The 27,543-nt window shown below is 40.4% G+C and overlaps 1 protein-coding gene across 7 annotated transcripts in view; it reads left to right on the plus strand.

Moving 5' to 3' along the window:
* The window catches only part of PCYT1B (phosphate cytidylyltransferase 1B, choline), a 115,740-nt gene that overhangs the window by 44,692 nt on the left and 43,505 nt on the right, over positions 1 to 27,543 (plus strand). For 4 of the 7 annotated variants that reach the window (XM_033113141.1, XM_033113139.1, XM_033113144.1 and 1 more), the window contains 2 exons: positions 13,478 to 13,594; positions 25,408 to 25,559. In XM_033113141.1, coding sequence (XP_032969032.1) covers positions 13,478 to 13,594; positions 25,408 to 25,559 — 269 coding nt within the window. The remainder of the gene's footprint in view (positions 1 to 13,477; positions 13,595 to 25,407; positions 25,560 to 27,543) is intronic. The other 3 variants (XM_033113143.1, XM_033113142.1, XM_033113145.1) reach the window with 2 other exon arrangements.

Here is a 27,543-nt window from a genome sequence, read left to right on the forward strand (position 1 = left end):
TTTTTGGACTATGTGGGCAGAAAATGGAAGATTCTTGGCAAGTGGAGCAGGAATAGTAAATGCACAGAGATAGAGGGCTGTGGAGAAGTAAATGAATGGCATTCCAGTTGGTTGGGATGGAGTAGGAAATAAGACTAGTTAGCAGGTAAGCTTTGAGCCATTTAAGATGGCTCAAAAACAAACATCCCAACTTTAATAGAATCTATGGGACAAAGGACAGTTTTCTTAATGATAATAACAATAACTATTTATTGTTTACTATTACTACGTTTTTTATATGTATCATGTCATTTCACTATCACAAGTCTACGCGATTAGTGCTTTCAGTATTTCACAGATGAGGGAATGGCTTCAGAGAAGCTGTGAATCTGCACAGGGTCACTGCAGCTAGTAAGTGGCATTTGTTCTCACACTTGACTTGACATCAGAATCACCTGGAGGGTTTGTTAAAACACAGATGACTGAACCCCACCCGCAGTTTCTGATTCAGTCCAACTGGGGTGGGGCCTAAGAACTTGCCTCTCTAACAAGTTCCCAAGGGGTGCTGCTGCTGGGGGACCGCACTGTGAGAACCACTGGTAAGTGGTGAAGCTGGGATTTGATTTCAAACCTGTTTGTGTTCAAGGTTGATCTTTCAACCAGGACACTCTGCCTCCTCTTTAAGATACAGCAGGACCTCGAATAATGTCATTTTGTTTAATGTCGTTTCATTATATTGTTGATGAGATGCTGTAGGACTCCAACTCTTATTTATAGCAATTAGCCTAGGGTAAAACTGGTTTCATTACATATCATTTCGTTTAAAGTCGCAGAACCTACTGATGACATTAAGTGAGGACTTACTGTGTAGCTTGGGGAAGGTGAAGTGAGGAGGAGAGTGGGACAAGTTAGTAAGCTTTTTGGTGACTTCTTTTGAGAAAAGCAAGAAGTGGCTTGGGGCGGGAGTTCAGAACAGCTAAACCGGACTTCGGTGTGCAAAGAATCACCCGATAAGTTTGTTCAAGAAGCAGATTTCCCGCTCTCTGTCCCCCATCCCTAAATCTGGGATGAGGCCCAGGTATCTATTTTTAATGAACAGTCCAGATAAATCCAAAGCATGCAATGAAAGTCCAGGTGGTTATGGAGAGAACAGATTTGACCTAAAGTTAAAGGATGACCTACAGGCCGGAGCAGAAAAGAACCCTGCTTTTCTAGTGAAAGGAAAGAGAAGTTGAACTTACTCTGTATTTTCCAGGTGCTCTGCCCTATACTCTGTCTCATTTAGTCTTTGCAAAAACTGTGTGTGATGGGTATTATATTGTGTCCTTTCTACAGATGAGGCAAATGAGACTTGGAGAACTGTAAAGTTACTTGTCAAATGTTCTAGCTGACTCGGTAGAGCTAGGATTCGACGCCAAGTCCCTTTCACCTCAAACCCCCTGCTGTGTCCACCACAGTGCACTGCCCTGTGGTCCATGGGCCACAGCAGACCATGGACCTCAGTGAAAACATGCTTAAGCTTTGAACTCAAGGGTGAAAGGTGTGTTAATAAGACAGACAGACAGACAGACAGTAGCTGTGATCTTGTGGGGTGGTGGGGCTGTCTGTTGTGCTCACTGCTGCTTTACCAGAACCTAAAAGCACACTTGTCAAGTACTGTGTGCTCAGTAAATATTTTGTGAGTGAATGAATGAATGGAAGTTTGGGATAAGAGAAAGAGCTGGCCTCTGGAAATAAAAGCAGAGAGAATTGGTCTGGTAGCTTTGAGGCAGCCTCAAGCTAATTGGGTGAAATTGGGCACCTGCACATTGTTTAACCACCAAGCAATTTAAACCCCAAGAATCAAGTTAGCATAAGACAGCGGTGCATTTTGAAATTAGTTGTGTGGTGGGCTCTGTGGAACATGCGCCACTACAGGAGGAGTGAGATGGGGCAAAGGTGAACTCCTAGTCTTAGAAGAGAAATTCTCCTATCTTATCTCAGGTGATGCCCTGAAGGGGGGAAGTTATCCAAAGAACTGGTGATATTGATGGGCACCTGGCCCGGGAAACTTCTGTTAGAAATTCCTTTATTTAGAACTTTTCACATCAGTATTAACATGTGACAAGAAGTTAGTTCTTTGATTACCTACAAGGCACATATGAGACCTTGCTCTGATAACCATTGTTTTATTAGAGCAGTGGTCCTCAAACTTCATCGTACTTAGAATCCTCTGGAGGGCTTGTTAAAACAGACTGCTGGGCTCCACCCTCAGAGCTTCTGATGCAGTAGGTCTGACGAGGGGCTGAGAATTTTCATTTCTAATAAGTTCCCTAGTGATGCTGATGTTGTCTGTCCTGGGAGTGCACTGCAAGGACCGCTGCCTGAGAGCAACCATCGATTGGAATGTCATGCCAAGCAAAATATGTCAGACAGAAAAAGTAGAGAAACATATGACTTCACTCATATGTGGGATATAAAACTAAAAGCAACAAACGAACAAGACAAAGCAAAAACTCATAGACGCAGACAGCAGTTTACTGGTTACCAGAGGGTAAGGGGGGGAAGGGAGTGGTAGATGAGGGAAAAAGGGGTCAAATATATGGTGATGGAAGGAGAACTTACCTTGGGTGGTGAACAGACAATGTCATATATAGATAATGTTTTATAGAATTGTACACTTGAAACCTGTATAATTTTATTAACCAATGTCACCCCAATGAACTTAATAAAAATAAAAATAAAAGAGTAACTGTTTGTAGTGGTTGGAGAGAGTTACAGAGATTATCCAAAATAATTGTTGGAGCATTGTACTGTTACTAGAAAAGCGCAGAACATTTTTAAAATCTTGCTGTTTGACCACTTTTTAAGAGAACAAGAAAAGCATTGTTACTTTTTTTGAAGTGTCTGGTAATTTTCAAGAGCAGTAAGCAATTACCTTTTTGTGGTACTGTCTTGAGCATTCCATCAAAAAGACGAGACAGACCCACACTTGGGATTTATAATGTGCTTCAAGATTATAGTTATAATTGAAATCTTTCACTATCTCCGTCACTAGCCCTATTTTATGACTTAATAAAGTTGCCTGTAATGTATTTCTCAATTTTAGGTCTGCCCAAACAGGGGTTGGCATGTATATTCTAAAAGAGGTAAGGACGAATTCTGCTCATAGCTCTTAGCTCCTGGACCTCATCAGTGAGGTCACAAGGATGATGAAACATCAAGAAAAACAACAGAGCAGCCGGAATTGGCACCTTTGATCTTAGCTCAACTAGTACAGCTGTGCAGCTGTGAACCTAGAGGGTTTAGTATATATCCTGAGACAGAGAGAATCACTCCTGTCTCGAGGTAAAGGAAAAGTCCAAGTGATTGTTTCATAGGTTCCTTTCCATTAATGCTGACTTCTTTTCTCAAAGGGAAACTCAGTTCTGATTTCCTATTTTCCTTCTCAGAAAGGGGACTTATATTATTCTGTTTCCACAATGTGTAGAATTTCCCAAATTCGTCTTTCAAGAGCTACCTTAATGAATTTTGCCTTATTTGTATGTCACCTGTACTATAATTTTTTAATACTTCATTTAAAAAGCAAACATCAATTATTATCATTTATTGAAAATAGTATCACTGGCTACAAGCAGAAGAAAATTATAACATTTATATAAAACTGCAATCTTTAAAAAATATGTAACTCTTAGATTTAAAAGGTTAATTTTTGTGCCACCTTTTTTGCAAGTCAATTGTACACAAAAACAATACTAGTTACCATAATTACGGCACATTTAGCCGTAGTTTGGTTGTATGACATTGGGTAAGCTGCTTAACTTTTGCTGAGCTTCCATTTGCCTCTCTATGAAATGAGCATAATAAGTCCACTCTCCCCTACCTACCTCACAGAACTAATGCAAAGATCAAGCAAAATATATGGGCTTTGCAAATTGTATTTTTAAGGTATTGTTTAAACATAGGCTGTTAATAGCCGTAATCAAAAACGAATACTCAAAAAAAAAAAAAGAATAGTCACCCTTTTGTTGTTGCCTGAATCTGAAGCAAGACCCAAAAACGCCATAACAGGCCCCGCAAAAAAATGTGAATTCAGATGTAATGCACTTGGTGATTGCCTACTGTCTGGCCGTATGGTACGTGTGTGTAATTTTTTCACCAACTGCCAAACTGCTTTCCAAAGTGACTGTACTATTTTCTATTTCCACCAGCAGTGCATGAGCATTCCAGTTGCTCTATAGCCTCACAAACACTTGGTATGTTTCATGCAGGGTCTCAGCTCCCGCTCCCTGCACAAGAACACAGGATATGGTGAGGCCAAAAAGGAACAACAGAGCCATAGATAGGGGAGTCACACTACTATATTCTCGATGCCAGTACCCCAACGAGGGGTCTTCCTGCACCCCAGTCTCGTTAGTGGCCGGGCGAGACACAGGAAGTAGGATCCACACTGTCACACAGGGTGTCAGGTGGGGTCTCTAGTCCCGCTCTCCACATAAGAACTCAGGATATGATGAAGCCATAAAGGAACACCCACGGAGCCATAGATGGGGGAGTCATACTACTATATTTTCGCTGGCGGCACTATAGTCTCACTGGAGGCTGGATCCACACTGTCCACAACCCGCCATCCTAACTGGAATCTGCGCTTGCCAGCTCAGCCACCATCTTCTTGCTAGCCCCCATTTGCTGCTAGCGTAGCCACAGCAGTTATATTAGTGTCTAATGGCTAACCAGAAACAGCTGATGGCCAACTAGTCACAGCTGATGGCCATCTAATACCCAAGCCAGCACCTTTCCACGTGAGGCCGAGAGCCTGGAAACTGCTCGCTGGGACTCTGTCCCCACACTCCACCCCTACAGGGTCTCGCCTCACATTCTACATGACAAGTGTCTTCCACGGGGGGCCCTGTGTCAGGAACCCAGCTCAAGAGAAAAAGTTCCAGTCCAGTTCAAGTAATGTCCCAGGGGGTGTCCCTCAATATCCACCTACTTTCTGGACACAGCCAGGGTTTCTCATGGTACCGCCAGTCTTTCTGGCCACAGCCAGACTTCCTGGGCATAGCCAGGGTTTCTCAGGGTACCGTGCTGGAACAATAGTGGCTCACAACCAAGGTGCTTACATATTCTCAAAGGTGGCTGGTGGAGACACAGGAAGCAAACATACGCCAGTTCCACTACATGGTGGTACGTTCCCAAGCAAACAGTCAAGCAGTCCATCAAATCAGGGATGGAAGGTGTCATGCGGGGTGTCCTGCGGGGTCTCAGCTCCCTCTCCCCACATAAGAATGCAGGATATGGTGAGGCCAAAAAGGAGCCACAGACAGGGGAGCCATAGACCCACGGAGCCATAGACAGGGGAGTCATGCCACTATATTCTCACTGGTGGCTGAGTTGGAAACACAGGAAGCAGGATCCACACGATCCGCAACCCACCGTCCACTTTTCTGCCAACCAGCCTCACTTGCTAACTGCAATCCGCGCCTCTCTGCAATCCGCAATCCGTGCTTGTTAGCTTAGCCACCATCCGCTGCTAGTGTAGCCACAGTAGTTATATTAGTGGCCAATGGCTCACTGGTTACACTTGACGGCCAACTAGCCACAGCTGATGGCCATCCAATCACAATTGATGGCCATTCACTACCTGAGCCAGCACCTTTCCACGTGAGTCCGAGAGCCTGGAAACTGCACTCCTGGCTCTGTCCCCACAGAAGGCAATTCCCCATAGTCCACAGTCATTCACCAGGGCTGTGCACCAGGGCCCCACAATGTGTGCTCTCTCCGCAGGGCGAGGACTCGAAGTCCTCCCCAACCTAGGAGTGAGGGACGACCTTGACCTCACTTGCATCCTCCACCGAGGACTCAACAAGCGTTTCCTCCTGGGACCACAAGTCCCGCACCTGGTCTGCCTCAGCAAGAACTTCCCAGCCCACACAGCTGCAACGACCTTCGCTTTCTCCATCCTATGCTGGTTGGAGAACCATCCACGTCCTCCCACCCCTCCACGGGGGTCCAACTCCTGAGAACAGTGGCCACCGGACACCACACACTGTGTGGGGGCCACCTGTCCTCCTGCCCAGAGTCAGACACCGTTCCTACCTGGCCGGAATCCTGCTCGCTGCATCAGGCATCTGACTGGATGGAGGCCTCAGTGTAAGATGTCCGCAACTCTAGGAGCCTACAGCAGCAGCAGACCACCAAAAGGAAGACGTCGCTTGCTTTGGCCAGCAGGGCGGCATGCCATCCGGAAGCTTGAGAGGACCACCAATTCACCGAGGTGTCACGTTTCTCCCAAGCAGATCACGTTTCCTGCTCCCGGCCGCTTCTCACAGGCTTCCTGAGACTGAGCTTTCATACTCATAAACTGCTCCACCATCCTTCAGAGTTCTGGCCGGCATCATACCCTGCTCGCTGCACCATGTGTCATGTGGGGTCTCAGCTGCCACTCCCCACACAAGAACACAGGATACGCAGGATACGGTGAGGCCAAAAAGGAACAACAACCGAGTCATAGATAGGAGAGTCATACCACTATATTCTCGATGGCGGCTGGTCGAGACACAAAAGCAAACATCTGCCAGTACCCCAACAAGGGGTCTTCCTGCACCCCAGTCTCACTGGCGGCCCGGCAAGACACAGGAAGTAGGATCCACATGATCTGCCATCCGCCTCGCTTGCTAACCACACTTGCTAGCTGCAATCCCCCGTCTGCTTCTTTGCCTGCCAACCAACCAACCAATCAACCAACCCCCTAGCTTAGCCACGGCAGTTATATTAGTGGCTAATGGCTAACTGGTAACAGTTGATGGCCACCCAGCCACAACCAATGACCATCTGATTACAGCTGATGGCCATCTAATATCCGAGCCAGCACCTTTCCACGTGAGGCCAAGGGCCTGGAAACTGCTCTCTAGGACTCTGTCCCCACAGTATCGTCAATATTTTTTAAAATTTTTAGCTATTCTAGGAGTATGAGGTGGTATATCATTCTGGCTTGAATTTGCATTTCCCTGATGCCTAATGATATTGAGCACCTTTTCATGTGCTTATTTGCTATCCATATATTTATTTGGTGAAGTGTTCAATTTTTTTTGCCCTTTCAAAAATGAATTGTCTTATTATTGAATTTTAGGGTCCTTTATATATTCTAGACACAAGACCTATGTCAGACATACATTTTGCAAATATTTTGTCCCAGTGTATGACTTACCTTTTCATTTTTGTAAAAATGTCTTTTGAAGAGCATAACTTTTAAATAAGGTCCAATTTATCAATTTTTTTTATTTTATGGTATGTCCTTTTGGAGTCCTAATTAAGAAAATTTTGCCAAACCCAAAGTCACTAAGATTTTCTCTTGTTTTGTTCAAGAGGTTTTACATTTTTAGCTTTACAGTTAGGTCTATGATCCATTTTGAGTTAATTTTTGTATATGATGTGAGATGGGAGGTAAACATAGCCCCCTTCACTGTGAACTAGGCGCTGGCATCGGTGCACAGCTTCCCAAGGGGAGTACTTCAAAGGTGACCGTAGTGGTATTCACTAATGCGGTATGTAGCACTTTTTCTAGGATGAGTTCACGAACTTAATTGTCCAACCTTGTAGATGTGCTTCTGAGCTCACTCAGGTTGTTGGCAGAATTTATTTCTTTGCAACTGCAGGACCATGGATCTAGCTTCTTGATGGCTGTCAGCCAGAGACCACCTTCAGCTCCTAGAGGCCACCTGTAGTTTCTTGCCATGTGGCCCTCTCCATAGGCTCTCGCACAACATGGCAGCTGGCTTCTTCAAAGCCACCAAGGGAAAGTGAGTCTGCTAGCAATATGGAATCTGTATACTGTAACACAATCATGGGAGGGACTGCTATCATCTTTGCCAGATTCTATTCATTAGAAGCAAGTCTTAGGTCCCACTCATACTGCAAAGGGAGGGAGGGGATCACACAAGGGCGTGAACACCAGGGTGCGGGGAGCATTGGGAGCCACTTTACTTTTTTTTTTTTACAGAGAATTTCAAATATACACAAAAATAAAACAATATAATGAACCTTCATGTGTCCATCATACCTAACAGCCACCAACCCATGGCCAGTCTTGCCCCATGTATACCCCCATCTACTCTTTGTCTTGAATTATTTCAATGATAGGGCTTCCTATCACTTCCTCCATAAATATTTCTATCTATCTATCTATCTATCTATCTATCTATCTATCTATCTATCATCTATCTCTATCGTTTTTCAAGTATAACCACTATATCATTATCTTACCTAAAAATTACCAGTAATTCTTTAATATCAACTCTTCAATGTTCCAATTTCCAGTTGCCTTATGTCACCATTTATTTATAGTTTGAACCCAAATCTAAATAATGTCTATATATTACAATATGTTGATGTGTCTTTTAAATCTCTTCTTTTAATCTGAAGGTCCCCCCTCCATCTCTCTCTATTTTCTTTCTTTTTTTTTTTCTTCTTAAAGTTTACTTGTTGAAGAGATAGCGTTCCCTTTTTTTGGTCCTGCAGAGTTTCCCAGTCTGGAAATTGCTGACACATTACAGTTTGTAAAAGTGAGCTTATTGCAAAATCAACTCCACAAATACTCTTCAAAGATTTACAAAATGGCGTTTTTCTCAGCAATTTTGTCATCTTTCTTTACTTTTCTTTCCTTACTTTTCTTTCCTCCCTGCTTCCTGAATCCATTTATCTTGATCACCTCTGAATCAATAACAAAAACTTCTGCAAAACTGCCATCTGCTTTCCCCTGGGGTTTATATCTTAAAACAAATTTTCCTCAATTGAATTCAAATTGAATAAGAGCATTGAAACCAAGGATCCCTCATTAGGCAGTTTGTTATTTCAAAGCATTTTCTATTTACTGTGCCTTATTTAGAATACAGGATAATCCTGTGAAGGCAATTCTGTTTGTTTAAAATGGTGTATAATTAGAAATAATTGCAATACCCTATCTGACATAAAGTCTCTCGAATTTTTTTATTATAGAGATATTTAATTTATTAGAAACATTTTACCATCCGAATCTATTAATGTAACATTTCTTTTAATTTATGTTCCAAATTAATGAGGTTTTACTACATCAAGAAATAATCAAAATTTTAAATCTAAGTATTAAAGATCATTCAACCGAAGTTTGCATTGATTTCTTTTTTTTAATTTATTTTGATAACAGCAATATAATACATGCATGTAGTTTAAAACGTCAGTGAGATTCTTAGGCTTATAAAAAAAAAATGAAAAAACAAACCAGCAGTCCCTTTTCCTACCTGCCCCAGCCCTGAGTCTTGTTCCCGGTAGGCACTCAGCACATGACAATCAACTTTCCAAAATGTTGTTGACATCTCTTATCCACTGTCCTTGCCTGTCTTATTTCCTCTGCCCTTTGGAGGTTATATCTTTTTAATTCTTTCTCTGTAATTCTTGTGGTGTTTGGGAGGAAGTGGAGATAAGTGTGTGTATGTGTTCAGTTCGCCATATTTAGCATGTAGTTTGCCATATTTTCACTTTCTAGTTCCTTCATTGAGTGTCCAAAATGGTGTAAAAGTTAGTACCCAACCTCTCTTCCCCCACCCCAATATCTCCCTCTTATTTGAGGGGAAACATTTTGGGCTGGCCCAGCAAAAGTGTCATCCTGCAGTTTCTGGTGCTGTCTCCTCGCTCTCAGGGGGGCTGTGGTGAAGTGTGTCCCTCTTCTTCATGGAATGGCACTTCTGAGAGCACCGTATGCCATTGTGAGTGTGTCTGCTGTGGCCTCTTCACTCTTGACCTTTCTCCTTCGGAAGGACTGTAGTGTTGGTTGCTTACCTCTAACCCTGAGCACCATCCTCATATGTAACTTCTGTACCCCGACTCTCCTCCCTTTTGGGCATATGTTCCTTCACCCCATTTCTTCTTCTGATACCAAAGAGGTTAGGAAGTGACCTTTGTGCAGTGGTATGCTGGTAAATGTTTAGCAATTGGCCCTTCAGAAGGAAATAAGCTCCGATTTATAGCGTTTGCCAATTTCTGTGGTGTAAATACTCCCACCAAGGCTGATTTCAGGCTACCAGTGTGACTTGGAGGTGGGAAGAAAGGTGTACAACTTTCTCTTTGAGCAGTAGGAGCTACTCCTGTACAACACTGCCTTTGGGAGCAGGACTCGGGAGACTTTATTCAGGACTGCCAGACTGAAGGATGAAGTCATTTATCCTTTTCATTGAGCTCCTCAGTTACTCCCACCTTGATATTCCCACTGGGCTGACTCTGCCAACTGTTTGGTTATGCCTAGTCTGTCTGAATTTGTTGGTTCAGACACCTGAGACTCCACTCTGGGTCAAGGGAACTCCGCAGTGCTCTGTGTTTGTCTTTCCTATTGGTTGAAAATGTATGTTCTGCATCAATCTTAATTTTGTTAGATTTTTACTCTGCTTTGATAGCCCCAGAGGAGCCGCTTTGTAAAATTATTTTCCTAAAGGGGAAGTTATAATGGATGCCACAGAAATACAAAAGACCATCCAAGAATACTATGAAGGACTATATGCCACCAAATTCAATAACCTAGAAGAAATGGACAAGTTCTTAGAAATATATAGCCTTCCTAGGCTGAACCATGAAGAACTGGAAAATCTAAACAGACCGATCACCAGTAACGAAATTGAATCAGTCATCCAAAACCTTCCCAAAAGCAAAAGTCTGGGACCAGATGGCTTCACTAGTGAATTCTACCAAACCTTCAAAGAGGATCTAATACGAATCCTGCTCAAACTCTTCCAAAACATTGAAGAAGAGACAGTACTCCTTAACTCATTTTATGAGGCCAACATTACCCTGATACCAAAACCTGGTAAGGACAACACAAAAAAAGAAAACTACAGACCAATATCTCTGATGAATAAAGAGGCAAAAATCCTAAACAAAATTCTAGCAAATCGAATGCAACAAAGCATTAAAAAGATTATTCATCACGACCAAGTGGGGTTCGTCCCAGGGGCACAAGGATGGTTCAATATATGCAAATCCATCAATGTGATACATCACATAAACAAAATAAAGGACAAAAATCATATGATTATATCAATTGATGCAGAAAAAGCATTTGACAAGATGCAACATCCATTTATGATTAAAACACTTAATAAAATAGGTATAGAAGGATAATACCTTAACATAATAAAGGCCATATATGACAAATACTCAGCTAATCTCATAATTAATGGTGAAAAATTGAAGCCCTTTGCTATACGTTCAGGAACACGACAGGGCTGTCCCCTATCACCTCTGCTTTTCAACATAATGTTGGAAGTCCTCGCCAGAGCAATCAGGCAAGAGAAAGAAATAAAAGGCATCCACATTGGGAATGAAGAAGTTAAATTGTCACTCTTTGCAGATGACATGATGCTATATATAGAAAACCCTGAAGACTCCACCAAAAAGCTATTAGAAACAATCAATGAATACAGCAATGTGGCCGGCTACAAAATCAACGTACAAAAGTTCATTGCATTCCTATATACTAACAAAGAAATCTCAGAAAAAGAAATAAAAAAAATCCCTTTTGCAATTGCAGCAAAAAGAATAAAATATCTAGTAATAAACTTAACCAAGGATGTGAAAGACCTATATTGTGAAAACTATAAGACATTTTTAAAAGAAATGGAAGAAGACACAAAGAAATGGAAAGACATTCCGTGCTCATGGATTGGAAGAATCAACATAGTTAAAATGGCCATATTACCCAAAGCAATATACAGATTTAATGCAATCCCCATCAAAATCCCAATGACATTTTTTAAAGAAATAGAACAAAACAAATCATCAGATTTGTTTGGAACTACAAAAGACCCCGAATAGCCAAAGCAATCTTAAGAAAAAAGAACAATGCTGGAGGTATCACACTCCCTGACTTTAGCTTGTACTACAGGGCAACAATAATCAAAACAGCGTGGTATTGGCAGAGAAACAGACACATAGACCAATGGAATAGAATTGAGAACCCAGAACTAAAACCACATAAATATGGACAGATAATTTTTGACAAAGAAGCAAAAAACATACAATGGAGAAAAGACAGCCTCTTCAATAAATGGTATTGGCAGAATCGGAAAGCCACATGCAAAAGAATGAAACTGGACTGGTATCTGTCACCATGTACCAAAATTAATTCAAAATGGATCAAAGACTTAAGCATAAGACCTGACACAATAAACTGCATAGAAGAAAACATAGGTATTAAAGTTATGGACCTTGGGTTCAAAGAGCATTTCAGGAATTTAACTCCAAAGGCAAGGGAAGTAAAAGCTAAAATAAATGAATGGCACTATATCAAACTAAAAAGCTTCTGCACAGCAAAAGAAACCATCGACAAAATAAAGAGGCAACCAACTGAATGGGAGAAGATTTTTGCAAACAGTGCCTCCAATAAGGGGCTAATATCCAAAATATACAAGGAACTCATGGAACTCAACAATGAAAAAACAAACAACCCAATTGAAAAATGGGCAGAGGACCTGAAGAGACATTTCTCCAAAGAGGACAGACAAATGGCAAATAGACATATGAAAAAATGCTCAACATCACTAATCATCAGAGAAATGCAAATAAAAACCACAATGAGATATCACCTAACCCCAGTTAGAATGGCTATCATCAACAAGACAAATAATAACAAGTGTTGGAGAGGCTATGGAGAAAAAGGAACCCTTATACACTGTCGGTGGGAATGCAGACTTGTGCAGCCGTTATGGAAGGCAGTGTGGAGGTTCCTCAAAAAATTACGAATAGAATTACCGTATGACCCAGCAATCCCTCTCCTGGGTATCTACCCAAAAAATCTGAAAACATTTATACATAAAGACATGTGTGCTCCAATGTTCATTGCAGCTTTGTTTACGGTGGCCAAGACACAGAAACAACCAAAATGTCCTTCGATAGATGAATGGATAAAGAAGTTGTGGTACATATACACAATGGAATACTATTCGGCAGTAAGAAAAGATGAAACAGGACCATTTGCGACAACATAAATGGATCTTGAAATTATAATGCTAAGTGAAATAAGTCAGACAGAAAAAGCAGAGAACCATATGATTTCACTGATATGTGGTATATGGACCAAAAACAACAAAAGAACAAGAAAAACAAATGAGAAACAAAAACTCATAGACACAGACAATAGTTTAGTGGTTACCAGAGGGTAAGGGGGTTGGGGGGTGGGAGATGAGGGTAAAGGGGATCAAACATGTGGTGATGGAAGGAGAACTGACTCTGGGTGGTGAACACACAATGTGATTTATAGATGATGTAATACAGAATTGTACACCTGAAATCTATGTAACTTTACTAACAATTGTCACCCCAATAAACTTTAATTAAAAAAAATCATTTTTCTGCAGTAGTATGAAACTGATGGTACATAGACATTGTGTTTTATGCAGGTAAACTTTCTTGTGGTGCTATACTGATGGAAGAATCAGGTAAAAGGGATTCCTTATTCTGCAATTCTGTTGATGATGTTTTCTTTCTTCCATAGTTGACAGGCCTGTCAGAGTATATGCAGATGGAATATTTGACCTCTTCCACTCAGGCCATGCAAGGGCACTTATGCAAGCAAAAACGCTGTTTCCCAACAGCTACTTGTTGGTAGGAGGTAAGAAGTGCATTTTCTCTTTGTCTAGAAAACTCTTTTATAATGTGCTTCCTGAAAAGGTCCCCTTTCAGAGTTCCATCATTAAAATCTCATATTGTTAAAGCTCCCAATTTAGCCCATACTGGCTCACTTGTTCACTGCCTGAAATTGAAAATGACGTTTAAAAATACATAGGGGAAATGACATCATGTGATTATACATCACTGATACCCCGAGAGAGAGACATCACTGAGGGTAACTGCTTCAGGTTTTCCACTAATGCCTTTCTTCCTGTGTTTTGAGGCATGATTCATTTTATGTTTCTAAAATTTTCTAGAGGGTTCGGAGGAAAGCCATATTATTGTGATGTCAAATCTTGGGGAGCTGAAGGGGTTCAAAATGATTAAGGGTAAACATGGTCATTGTCTATGTCCTTTGTGTGACCCACAGCTCTTAGGATGATGTTGTGCTGCCATTAGTGGTTTACAACGGCCCTAAATAGTTGAAGTTACGCAGTGTGTTAAAGAAATGGAGATTTGTATACCCAAGTAATCTTGGTTCACAATGAAGGAACTGACTTACTTCATAAGCATGTTGAGAAAGAAGGGTGGTTAGATGGCTACATGTGGCTTCACATTTTCCCCTCCAGAAAGCCTACAGATTTCAGTTTGGGTAAAAGGGACAGTCACTGACTGGGAGACCTGTGTCTCACCTCTGTAGCTTCTGGAAGCAGCGTATCCTTATACCACGATCAGTTTTTGTGGCATTACATGAACCAGGCACCATCGACACTTAGACTTATACCATGCTAATACAGGTGCTGGTAAGAGACCGTGTGTCTGTTTTTAAAAATGTTTTGTTACCTTCTGCAAGTTTGAAACTACTTTTTGAATGTGTAAGAGGAACCCATCTGCAGATTTTGCTGAGGATGGTGACCATGTGGGTTATTGAATGGAGTTCTTTCCAGAAGGAAGAGATGATAAAAGGCAAGGGTTACTGAACAAGTCATGCAGAGGGAACCCAACACAGGTAGAGAACCAATCCCTTGTTCATTTCCCTTTATCTTGAGTGGGAAACCATTTCTTGAGTGAGCACTACCACCTGTAGTCTGGTCCTAAGCTGCTGGGTCCCTGACAAGACCTCTGCAGTATTTGGGCTTTGGTCATTTTGGTGACTCAAGTTTGTAGGAGTTAGGTGTGGGTCACACTTAACAGGAACACTAGCCACAGCCCTGGGTTATTACACCAAAAGTAAGATCAAAGGACTATGTAGCTTTCAGTACATTCTTATAAATTGGAGAAAGCAGTAAATTAATATCAGCAGCTTTCTAGGTCATTAGGCAACAATGGTTTCACTGAATTACTGAATGACCCCTTCATTTACCAGCTATTTATTGAGCTCCTACCATGTGCCAGGCACTCTTCTATACACTGAGGATGATGCGTCCATGAACAAAGAGACTATGGCCTCCAAAAACTTAGAGTCTGAGAAAGAGGAAGACACTGCCCCGTAAACAAGTAAATGTGTAATAGTGGTACTATGAAGAAATATGAACTAGGGTAAGGGGAAAGTGACTGGTGGGGGGAGGAGGGGTATTTTAGGTAGGGCGGTCAGGAGAGGCCTCTCTGGAGTGTTTGTGCAGAGACCTGAGTGAAGTAAGGGCACACGAAAGCCAGAACATAGAACTTTCTCTATGTAGCGTTCTTACCACTTAGGACGATAACATTGGGACAAGTGGAAAAGACATGGCAGCTATAGCAATATGTTATTTTATTGATTTGTACATCTTAGGGAGGCTTTCATAAAAAGCACAGATAATTTAATACTCAGAGAAATTAATATGGACAGGAGTTCAAAGCCAAGAATTAAAGCAGAAGAAGAGGAAAAGAACTCCAACAAGAAATCCGGAACTTAGCAGCCATGGCAAAAGGAGCCACACAGTTATCCTATAACTCTCAAACGCTAGAACTGATAACGCTGCATTAGGAAGAATTCACTTTTCTTGCCCCGAGTGCTGAGATAAGTGTTCAAGAGGGTTGCTGCAAAAGGGGCATTGATTAATCTAATGAACAATGTCCTCTATAACAGGTTTAGAAAGAAATGCAGGTATCCCCTCAGTGACTATTGCATGGTTTCTCCGTGGAAGCCAAGAACATATTAAGATTACCATGGAGACCATATCTTTTGGTAGGCGACAGGGACTAGAATATGGATGGGAAATGAAGCAGTACTACACAAAGCTATAAAGAAATGGTGTGCAGACTTTTGGGGACAGTGACAGAGTAAGAGTGAAAAACCACAAGCAATATAAACGATAAGTAACAAATAATTTCAATATGTTATTTTCTCCACTGATTTCTTATTTTTATTATTCTATTTAAAATAATTGGATGGCAATACTATGAAATAGTTTTAAGCCACTTTTTCTAATTTCCTAAGGTGAAAGCTGAGATTATTAATTTTAGATCTTTCTTCTAAAATATATACATTCAGTGCTATAAATCTCCCATTAAGCTGTTTTCCCTACATCCCACAAATTTTGATAAGTTGTGTTTTCATTTAGTTCAAAATATTTAAATATTTCTCTTGAGATTTATTCTTTGACCTATGTGTTATTTAGAAGTGTGTTGTTTAGCCTACAAATATTTGGGGATTTTGCAGCTATCTTTCTGTTATTAATTCCATTATGGTCTGAGATCAGACATTGTGTTTTATGACTCAGAAAAATATGTTTTATGACTCAGAATGCAATCTATCTTGGTAAATGTTCTGTGTGAGCTTGAGAAGAATGGGTATTCTATTGTGGTTGGATGAGTAGTCTGTAGATGTCAATTATAACCAGTTAATTGATGGTACTGTCCTTATTCATTTTCTGTCTGCTAGATCTGTCTATTTCTGATCTAGTATTCAAGTCTCCAACTATAAAAGTAAATTCATGTATTTCTCTTTACAGTTCTATCAGTTTTTGCCTCACGTATTTTGTTAGGCACATACACATTAAAGATTATCATGTTTTCTTGGAGTATTGACCCCTTTATTTTATGTAATGCTCCTATTTATCCTCGATAACTTTCCTTGCTCTGAAGCCTGCTGTCTGAAATTAATGTAGTTTTTTTTTTATTACTGTTAACATGCTGTATCTCTCAATCCCTTTACTTTTAGTGTATCTGTGTCTTTATATTTAAAGTGGGTTTCTTGTAGATGACATAGTTTGGGTCTTGTTTTTTGATCCACTCTGACAATCTCTGTCTTTTAACTGGTGAATTTAGACCATTGACGTTCAAAGTGATTATTGATATAGTTGGTTTAAAATCTACCATATTTTTTTCTGTTTTATATTTGTTGCCTTTATTCTTTGTTTCTGCTTTTGTCTTACACACTTTTTGCCTTTTGTTGTTTTAATTGACCATTTTATATGATTCTGTTTTCTTTCCTTTCTTAGCCTATCATTTATACTTCTTTTTTAACTTTTTAGTGGTTGCCCTAAACTTTAACTTTTAAGTGGTTGCAACATACGTTCTAAATTAATCCAAGTCCACTTTCAAAGAACACTATACCAGTAATGCAAGTACCTTATAATAACAAAATATTTCTAAGTCCTTCCTTCCATCCTTTGTATCATTCATTTCACTTATATGTAAATATATGTATATGTGTAATACATAATTGAATACATTGTTGCTATTATTATTTTGAACAAACTGTTATCTGAATTAAAAATAAGAAAAATAAAAGTTTTTGTTTTATCTTACCTTATTTATTCTCTAATGTTCTTTCTTTATGTAGATCCGAATTTCTAACCTATATCATTTTCCTTCTTTCTGAAGAACTTTTTAAAACATTTTTTGCAAGGCAGGTCTACTGGAAACAAATTCAGTTTTTGTTTGTCTGAGGCAGTCTTTATTTCTCCTTTTCTTTTAAAGGATAATGTTGCAGGGTACAGAATTCCAGGTTGGTAGGTGGGTTGTTTTCTCTCAACACTGTAAATATTTCATTCCATTCTCTTCTCGCATGTGTTGTTTCTGTGGAGAAGTCCAATGTAATTTTTATCCTTGCTGCTCTATAGGTAAGGTGTTTTTTTCTTCTGGCTTCTTTCAAGATGTTTTCTTTAGCATTCATTTTGTTTGGTCTTCTCTATCAGTTAAATGAGATTTGTGGCTGAATGTATTATTGCTAGAATGAGACATAGTTTAACATTGATTGTATTTCTGTTTTTCCTTGTTATAGATGTAAGTGCTGAAATATTATTTTTGTTCACACAATTATTTAGATGGGAATAGAAGTTTGTTATAGTGATGCCATTCAATTTTTGAACTCCTGAGTTATTTGCCAAATGTCACAAAAATAATTTATTATTGTCATCAAAATAATTGTATTGGTGTAGCAAGTGACAATTTATTAAGATCTTCTTTCAAATTTGTTGCAAGCAATGGATTAGAAATTACCTGACCTTGTTTCCAAGCTATTAGAATCATTTGCTTTCTCCATTTCTGGAAAGTATAACAAAAAGGCTTTACCAAGACTTATCAAATGATTCTAATTATAACCCTTACTCTTTTACTTGAAAGCAACTTATTCAACCAGATATACTCAGAAAGGGTTGGGGAGATGGAAACATTGATTTTGTTACACCATTGCAATCCAATTATTTTTGATAAAATGCTTTTATCATTTGCTCAAAACTTAAAAAAAAAAAAAAAACCACACATAACATTAGGGCTGTCATTTTAGCTTGCTAAATGTGCAGAAAACACCATCTAACCTAACTGGCAAAGCCAGTCTTCACTGTCAAAACTACTGAAAACCTAGAAACCAAGAAAAAGCCTTTTTCAATTCAAATGTATTCATGTATTTCAAGAAACTTTATAAAAACCACAGAGAAATAAATTATAGAATGCATTGTATAAAATACAGTCAAGATTAAAATTACATAGGTCTAATATGTTACAAATGAGTCAATAAATCAATGTGCTTAATTTATAATAATGCAACATAATTTGTAGATAAAATTACATAATATTTATAAGAAGAGGAGTATGATAAAAAAAAAGTTATTCCTTCTCTAAATATTGGTGTGTGTATCAAACTCTGGTGTTTGGTTTGGGGAATAATTAAATAAAATCAAATATAAAAATCAGAAATAATTATCTTTATCAGACACCATTATTATACTTTTCCTATGTATTTAAGGATAGAAAAGTTATATAGTACTAAAAGATAATTTGTCTGGCAGTAGACATTTTTCGTTATGAGGAGGTGGAAAATAATAAACGTTTTAGAAGATATGGGATCAGGATTATCTATAAATGGAGTAAAGATTTTATGATGTGAGTTGATAAAATAAATTCTTAACTTCCTTTTTAAATAATGCATATGGAATATTTTTTAAAATTCACATAAATGTTTTATCCGTGTGTTTATTCCAATGTATTTTGAAAACTTTGATAATCCCAGAAAATATTCCCGTTATATTTCTAAGAAGCAGCCGTAGCAGCCCATACAGCTTTGGCTATTAAAGTGATTTTGCTGTGAATAGCTGGGAAAAATGCTTACTCTTAAATAAAAGAGAAAAGGCATTTTTAGGATTCAATATGAGTATTGAGACTAGCTGGGAAAATGCTTACCCTTAACTACATGAAAAAGCCATTTTTAGCATTCACTGTTTCTTTCCAATGCTCTTTTTTGCTTTGAATTCCTGGGCCGTATCTCTCAACATCCTTGTCCTTTGACAATAGTTGGGAGAAAAAAGAGGCAAAGTTAGGCAAAAATTTGCCTTATTCCCCACACTACCAAATTTCGTTTCTAACACACAGCTTCACCTGTAACAGAAATGGTGTGCAAGAGAGGGAATTACAGGAAGCTTTTATAGGTTCGTGGTGCTTTGAATAGTCATTAAATGAGGTGTCCGTGTGCTTGGCCTTAAGCCTTTACTCCCTGGCCCTTGCAATGCAACAGAATAAGTTTTGAATGGTGCCTTTCTTTTGTAAAGTGAAGTTCATTTTGGACATAGAGGCTTTTGGGGGCTCATTAATTTTAGGAAAGGGTACCCTTGGAAATTGAAGATCTGGAAATTAATTCCTTTAAAGCTCCCTGTGCTCAGATACCTTTTGAAAAGTCTTCGTGTATCCCCAGGGGTATGTGTGCCCTAGTTTGAAGGCCATTGCCTTAGACTATCTTTCCTATTACAAACCAACTTAATGGCAGACAATTCTATGGTGAAGAAAGTTAGGGAGCCCCTGCCCCTTTATTTAAGGAGGGCGCAGCTCACAGTGGCCCATGCGGGGATCGAACTGGCAACCTTGGTGCTACCAGCACTGTGCTCTAATCACCTGAGCTAACCAGCTGCCCCAGGGAACCCTTTATGAATAGGTATTCTGTGCTGTTCCTTGAAAGTCTAGCTCTTGATATTATGTGTGTACTTAGCAAATAAAACACTGTAAGTTGAAAGAAACTGCTATATTAATTGTGGGCCCCCTTACATCTACAGTTAAGTTTGTTGTAGGAATTCCCCTGGGTTGAGCAAGGGCTTAGCTCATGAAACTGCTCTGGTCCGGGCAAGTTCATGGATAGGTCCTTGCTTCAGATACTTGGTATTTGGCAGAAATAATTGATTCAAATACCAGAAACTGTGATAATTGAAGGTACTACCATCTACTTCTCTACCTTAGGCAGTAACAGACACCATAAACTGCCATGATTTTGCACTTTGTAATTAAAATACCTGCATTTCTAATTTTTAAGCATGTAGCCAGTAATAATTTGAAAATTCTTTTATGCCAGCTTACATTGTTGGTATTATTTTAGTGAATTAAAACTATCTAGTTGTAATGTTCTTTTTTCTCCATTTTAATTTAAAAGCTCAGTCATTTAAAAATAAGTCAAGAAATTAAAATTTATGTCATAAGTTTTTTCCCTAAAAAATTTTGTTTAAGGATATGAGTCACCAGTACCCTTCTGCCTCACAGGAGGGGAATGAAAAAAACAATAAACATAATACTACTCCTACTATAGTAGACATAAATATTACCTCATAAATGTGGGTTCATGCTCTATTGTATTTTAATTGAAATTAAATAGTCCTCTAAGACTCCATTTTGCCTGACTGGTGGGAAATTCAGTTTCAGCCCTTTTTGGGCTCTCTTCAGCTCCCCAGAGTCAAATAAGATTCCAAATGGTTTATAGAAACAGGAGAGGGGCTTCCAGTCTTCAGCCCAGCACTGTTTTTGCACCGCCCTCATCATCTAGCCTCTAATTATTAGATGGGAGCAGACCCATTGCACCTATGCAAGGTGAGGCACCTGTGCCCAGGTGGAACCCCAGAGCCCAGGGCAGCATGTCCCTCATCCAGAGTGTCTCCCTCTGGCCCCTGCTGATTGTGGGCTCCTCAGACCTTTGGACTCTTCCTTGTTTGGAGGAATCTTCTCTCGCTGTCTTCTTTGTTACAGAATTCCCCCAAGGATCTCTGGCTTCTGGGAAACAGTAGCCAGGAGGGCAGGCTGTCTACCAGCAAGTTGAACTTCACAGCTTCTGTGGCGGAGTTTGTACCAAGAGGCAGGGCCCTTGCTTGGAGTGGCAGTGGCAGGGAAAAGACAGAGCCCAAAACATAAATGAATATTGCCATAAATGCTCCTGTATTTCTACAACTATTAATAAATGGCAAACGTTACTGGGCATTGCTGTCTACTCATACAGATGATCAAATTTAATTCTCAAACTGTCACCATGGATTTTTTTTTTATTGGGGAATATTGGGGAACAGTGTGTTTTTCCAGGACCCATCAGCTCCAAGTCAAGTCGTTGTTTTCAATCTAGTTGTGGAGGGCACAGATCACTGGCCCATGTGGGAATCGAACCAGTGACCTGGGTGTTATGAGCACTGTGCTCTACCCAGCTGAGGCAACCGGCCACCCCAAAAACTTCACCATGTTTTAAAGACAGGCAACTGTCTTTAAAAGACTTAGAGAGTTTGAGTAACTTTTCCAGTAGTAAGTAGCAGAGCTGGGATTAGAAGCTAAATCTGCTGGGCTCCAAAGTTTAACCCCTATGTTATATTTTCTCTCCTGCAAGGAACTGGTAAGATATATTTTTTTTATTAAAAAAATTTTTTTTCAATTACAGTTGACATACAATATTGTATTTGTTTCAGGTTTACAACTCAGTGATTAGACATTTATGTAACTTACAAAGTGATCCCCCTGATTAGTGTAGGGATACCAGTAACATTTTCTTTCGAGCACAGTGAGCTGCCAGGATAGTTTAGCTGCAGCATGAGATCCCTGATAGCTCAGTGAATTCATCCATGGAACACCATTGCTTAGAGTTCTCCATCTGGTTGTCAGAGTGCATTTGCCAAGACTCAAGAACAACAGTGCTGCTTTGGCGTAATTCATGTTTAGACAATAACTGGTCAGCATGTTCAGCTGCTTCTAGAGGCCACCCCTGGGATATGAAAATAGGACCCTGTATTGGCATAAACAGGATGTTTGTTTGCTCTGTGCTCTGTTAGGAGGCCATTATCTCGGGCATCTAGAAGTTATACCAAATTGCTCAGGGGCAGGTTCAAAAGCCGGGGGGTGGAATATGGTTCGGCCTAGTTTTGTGCTGTTTAAAATAGAAAATTGATGGACCTGAAATCCATTTCTGCTCAGTATAATTCTTGAGGTAGTGTTTTAGTAAAGTCCTAAAAGAACATTTAAAGTCTTAGATCAATTTGTAATTTGTATAGCTTGGCCCATAAATAATTCCAATTTATGGAGTCAAAGCTAACACAGTCAGTGAATCAATACATAACATACAGGTAGTCATTATGGCCCTACTCCCTGCCTCCTCCCCACCAGCAGCTGGCTGTGATGGTTGATTCAATATGCTGCAGGGGCTTTCCAATGTTGTATGTATCAGAATCTTCCCTGAAGCTTGTCAGAAGTAAAGCTTCCTGAGCCCTACCCCAGACTCACTGTCTTAGCCCGTTCAGGGTGCTGTAACAAAATACCACAGACTGGGTAGCTTAACAACAGCAGTTTATTTCTCACAGTTCTGGAGTCTGGGAAGTCCAAGGTCAAGGCGCTAACATGCTCTCCTTCTGGTGAGAGCCCTCTTCCCAATTCATACCGTGTTTCCCCGAAAATAAGACCTAACCGGAAAATTAGCCCTAGCATGATTTTTCAGGATGACATCCCCTGAACACAAGCCCTAATGCGTCTTTTGGAGCAAAACTTAATATAAGACCCGGTCTTATTTTCGGGGAAACATGGTAGTTTGTGTCTTCTCGCTATTCTCTTACATGGTGAAAGGTGCTAGGGAGCCCTCTGGAACTTCTTTTATAAAGCACTTATCCTATTCATGAGAGTTGCATCCTCATGACTTTCCAAAGTCCCACCTCCGGATAGCATTACCCTGGGAGTTAAGATTTCAATATATGAATTTGAGGCGGGGGGAGACATGCAGACCATAGCCACCCACTGAATCAAAATCTTGGGAACTGGAGCCCAGGCATCTTTATATTTAACAAGCTCCTTAGGTGATTCTGATACTCATCAAAGTTTTCGAGCCAGCCACATGGTTGATGGTGTTTTGGAAATGTGTAAACCACTACACTGTTTTCTCTAATGTATTGTATTCTATGTATGTCTATACAGCATCTCAGGAAGTATGTGTAGGAGGAAGATGGGCATACACATATGTATCTAGAGACACACTATTCTCTTATTTGCATGTATGGTGTTGAAATGTGCTGTAGATAAATATACATCTATTATTTTAAATCATAGTAAACACTTATTGAGCATCCATATGTATCAGGCAGTATTAATTCATTCAATAAATGTTTGTTAAGAGGCCACTATGGGCTATCAGAAAATGAACCAGACAAAAGTCCCTGTCCTCGGGGAGCTTATATTTTAGTAGAGGGTCACCAACCATGAACAAAATTAAGACAATTATATTTTGACGAGTGCCACGGCAGGAGGTAAAGTGGGGAGGGGATGGGGACTGCCAGTGGTGGTGGTGGGATTGCAATTTAGAATAGAGTGGTCAGGGAAGACTTATAGAAAAGGAGAGGGAGTGAGCACTATGGATATTTGGAGCACAACTGTTCCACGCTTGGGAACAGGAAGTGCAAAGCCCTGATCTAAGGAGGAGCATTCCTGGTGGATTCAGGAAACTGCAGGAGGTCAGGGGCTGGGACGAGATAGGAGATGCAGTTAGAGTCAAGGAATGGGCGGAGGTGTGGATCTTGTAGGAGCCTGTAGGCCGCGGGAGGACTTTGGCTTTTACTCTGAGGGAGATGGGAGCCTGGGAATGGCAGTCTGACAGGTTTTAATGGGATCATTCTGACCGATGAGAACAAGCTGGTGGGGGTGGGCAAGATCAGAATCAGGAGAGCAGTGAGGAGGCCACTGCAGTAATCCATGGGAGAGACTGGTGAATGGGCTGGGAAGGGAGCGGTGAAGGTGGTGAGAAGAACGTGGCTTCCAGCCACAAGTGACGGCACAGCCAGTAGTTTTGCTGATGGTTTGGGTGCAGGGTGTGTGAGGGCTGCAATAGGGGGTTCTCCAAGGATGCCGGGTGTGGTGTTGGCTGTCCTGACTCTGTGGCCAGATTTGGTTCTGGATATGGGGCATGATTTGGTTCCAAGAAAATGATCGTATTTTTGTTTTTAAAAAAATATCTCGTACATTTAAAATTTGTAAGTGTATTGTGTATACATAATACCTTAAAGAACAAAACAACCCATCTTAAGAAGCAGTCGGGCTCTGATCCTCTGCTGCATGACCCTCACCGGGATACTGGCAAACAGGGGCTATACCCCCAATGACGTGTATTCCTGACGTGTAGGAAGGCTCCAGAAAGCTGCCTTTGCCAAGAACAAAAATATATTCTGGAGAAGATAATGAATAATATATGTTGTTCCATTTATTTCAAAGCACTTTCCTCAAAAAATCCTTTCTATGGCTAAGAGTGGAGGATATTATTATCCCCGTCTGAGGGTTCAGTAACCCGAGATCTGGAGAGGGGAAGAAATGTGTGAAGGATGAACTCGGCTAGAGCAGATCTTCTATTTCAAGACTTTATCCTCTTGACTGTGTGGCTGGCTGTGTAGTGACTAGACCTCAATCCAGGGAACAGAAGTGTATGTGTGCACACAGACATATGTGCATGCACGTGAATCACACTTGGGTTACTAAGTACAATGAACTAGCAAAGGAATTGGAACTGATGGTTCAAACCTTCTATAATTCAGGCCCCTGGGTTCCTCTCTTCTCTCTTCTCTCTTCTCTCTCTCTTTCTCCCTTCTCTGTCTCTTCATTTGATCATTTTATTTCTTAATAGTAATTTTCACTGAAGGGTGAGATAGGGAAATAAAAAGACATGAAAGTCACATTAGGTCGTGTGGAGAATAATGTTAATAAAAGCCACAGTAGAGAATGCAGTTGTAATTAACACTGAAATGAAATTCTGAATTGCCGGTGGATTTCTGCTTGCTTCATTTTCCTGATCCTTTGTTCCTGTAAAAAACTGAGTTCAAGGGGCAACTGGTTGGCTCAGTTGGTTAGAGCGCAGTGCTCATAACATCAAGGTCACTGGTTTGATTCCCACATGGGCCAGTGAGCTGCGCCCTCCACAACTAGATTGAGAACTTGACTTGGAGCTGATGGGTCCTAGAAAAACACACTGTTCCCCAATATAAAATAATAATAAAAAAACAACACCTGAGTTCAACTATGCTAATCACCTAGCAAGGCTGAGTTCCTTTTAAAGAAGCCATGTGTGTACTGGGATGGCTGTGAGCAGGGCCTGGGCCAGCTGACAGCACTTAATACTTTTGCCTGTTTTAGTCTGCAGTGATGACCTCACCCACAAATTCAAAGGTTTCACCGTGATGAACGAAGCAGAGAGATATGAAGCTCTCAGACACTGTCGCTATGTAGATGAAGTCATCAGAGATGCTCCATGGACACTCACACCAGAGTTTCTGGAAAAACACAAGGTACTTATTCTTCCATGGTCTCTAAGTAGCAGAATTAGGGAGCCTGGCTCTGCAGCCAATACCTAGAAAGCCCCAAGACTCTTCCAATTTCCTAAAGAGATAATTTCAGGAACCAACATGTGATGGCACTTGACGTAGCACATCTCTTCTGCCCCAGCCTGAGGACTGACATCCTCTCACTTCTTCATTGTGGGCTCTGGAGCGAGACCACCAAGGTCCAAGTGCAGCCTCTATCCCTTCCTAACCTTGAGCAAAATATTGAACTCACTTACCTAAACTGTAAAATGGGGTGATATTGGTGCTTTTCTCATGGGGCTGTTCCTCATGAGGATCTAATGAGATCATCTAAGTGAAACCCTTAGAACACAGGTTGGCCCATAGCAAGAGCTCCAAAAATGTCATCATCGTCATTATTTGTGCTTATAGATTCACAGGCATGATTTTTCATGGAACAGATGAACACACATCCAGAAGGGCAAGGGTCAGCCTTTAAGGAAAAAACTTTATATCTATGATTTTGTGACCCTGAGACTCCTACTGATATAAGATTTTTATTAGTTGAAAACATGAGAAATTCTTTTGATCTGCATCAAATTATGTGCTTTGTATCTCCCTACAAGTCCCACATTAGGAGCTATTCTTTCCTTTTATGAACAGTACAAAAAAATAAGATTAAGCTGTTCTAAGAGTTTTCTTTTCTATTTTTAAATTCACAGTACAGAAGAGAATAGAGAATACTGATAAATGTGCATGGGTAATAGCAGAGGGGACAATTTCCCAGCAAGAATAAAAAGAAAAAGGAAGGACTACAATATGATTTACTTTCGGCAATCACTAACACATTTTCACTAAGCATCTATTGTGTATTCAACTTGTGCTAGGCATTATGGGAAACTCATGATGGTAATGATGGCTGCCACTTACTGAGTATTTACCATGTGCCCAGCACTGTGCTACGTGTTTTGCTCTTGTACAAATTGCATTCACTTTCATGGCCACCCTGAGACGTTCTTGTTATTGTTATTATTATACATTGGAGAGGAAGCGGATCTAAGTTTGAGTACTAAGAATAGAATTAATAACTAGCATTTATTGAGTACTTACTGTATATCTGTTATTATTTTTAAGCACTTTTACATAATTATATCATTAAATCCAGTGATTCTCAAGTGAGGGAAAGTTTGTCTACAACGGACATTTGGCAACGTCTGGAAACATTTTTGGCTGTCACAACTGGAGGGGTGCTACTGGCATCTAGTGGGTAAATGCCAGGGTGCTGCTAAATATCCTACAGTGCAGAACCCCCCAAAGGAATTACCAGCTCAGAATGCCACTGGTACTGAGGTTGACAAATCCTGGTTTAATCTTTGCCGCCAATTTATAACTTACATAGCAAGTAAGTGGTGGGGCAGGAATCATACCCAGGCAAGTTAAACTGCTACTCAAAATTACCTCTTGAGGTGCAGTAAAGCTGTGTTATAAAGGCCTTTGAAAGTTAGGCGAGGAGGTTTTACTTGATGTAGTAGGAAACAGGGAACTATTTCAGCAGGTACAAGGGTGACAAGAAGAAAATTCTGTTCAAGGAGGATCCCCCATGTGACAGAAGGATGGCTTGGGGAGGAGAGAGTCTGCAGTGAGGAAGGTCACGTACAAGTTGGTATTAATAATCCAGGGGACAGGACCCCAGAGCAGTATAACAGCGATGCAGAGGAAGTGAGGCCAATTCCAAGGTGTTTGGGGGCTAGATGAACTGGGAAAATGGAGGTGCCACTGGAAGCAGGCACCAGTTTTCATGATGAATTAAATCCCAGACAGGTGGATTTTCAATGTGACAGCAAGGGGTAGTGAAAGAGAAAGAGAAAGTTTGGGCAAATCTGACAAGTTTTCCAGTTTCAGCAGATTTATGTCCCAACTGAAATAGTAATATGTGGCCTACCTACCTCACAAGGTGGTTGTGAAAATGTGAAACGAGACGAAATTCATT

This window comes from Rhinolophus ferrumequinum, chromosome X (genome assembly GCF_004115265.2).
Source record: "Rhinolophus ferrumequinum isolate MPI-CBG mRhiFer1 chromosome X, mRhiFer1_v1.p, whole genome shotgun sequence".
Classification (NCBI taxonomy): Eukaryota; Metazoa; Chordata; class Mammalia; order Chiroptera; family Rhinolophidae; genus Rhinolophus; species Rhinolophus ferrumequinum.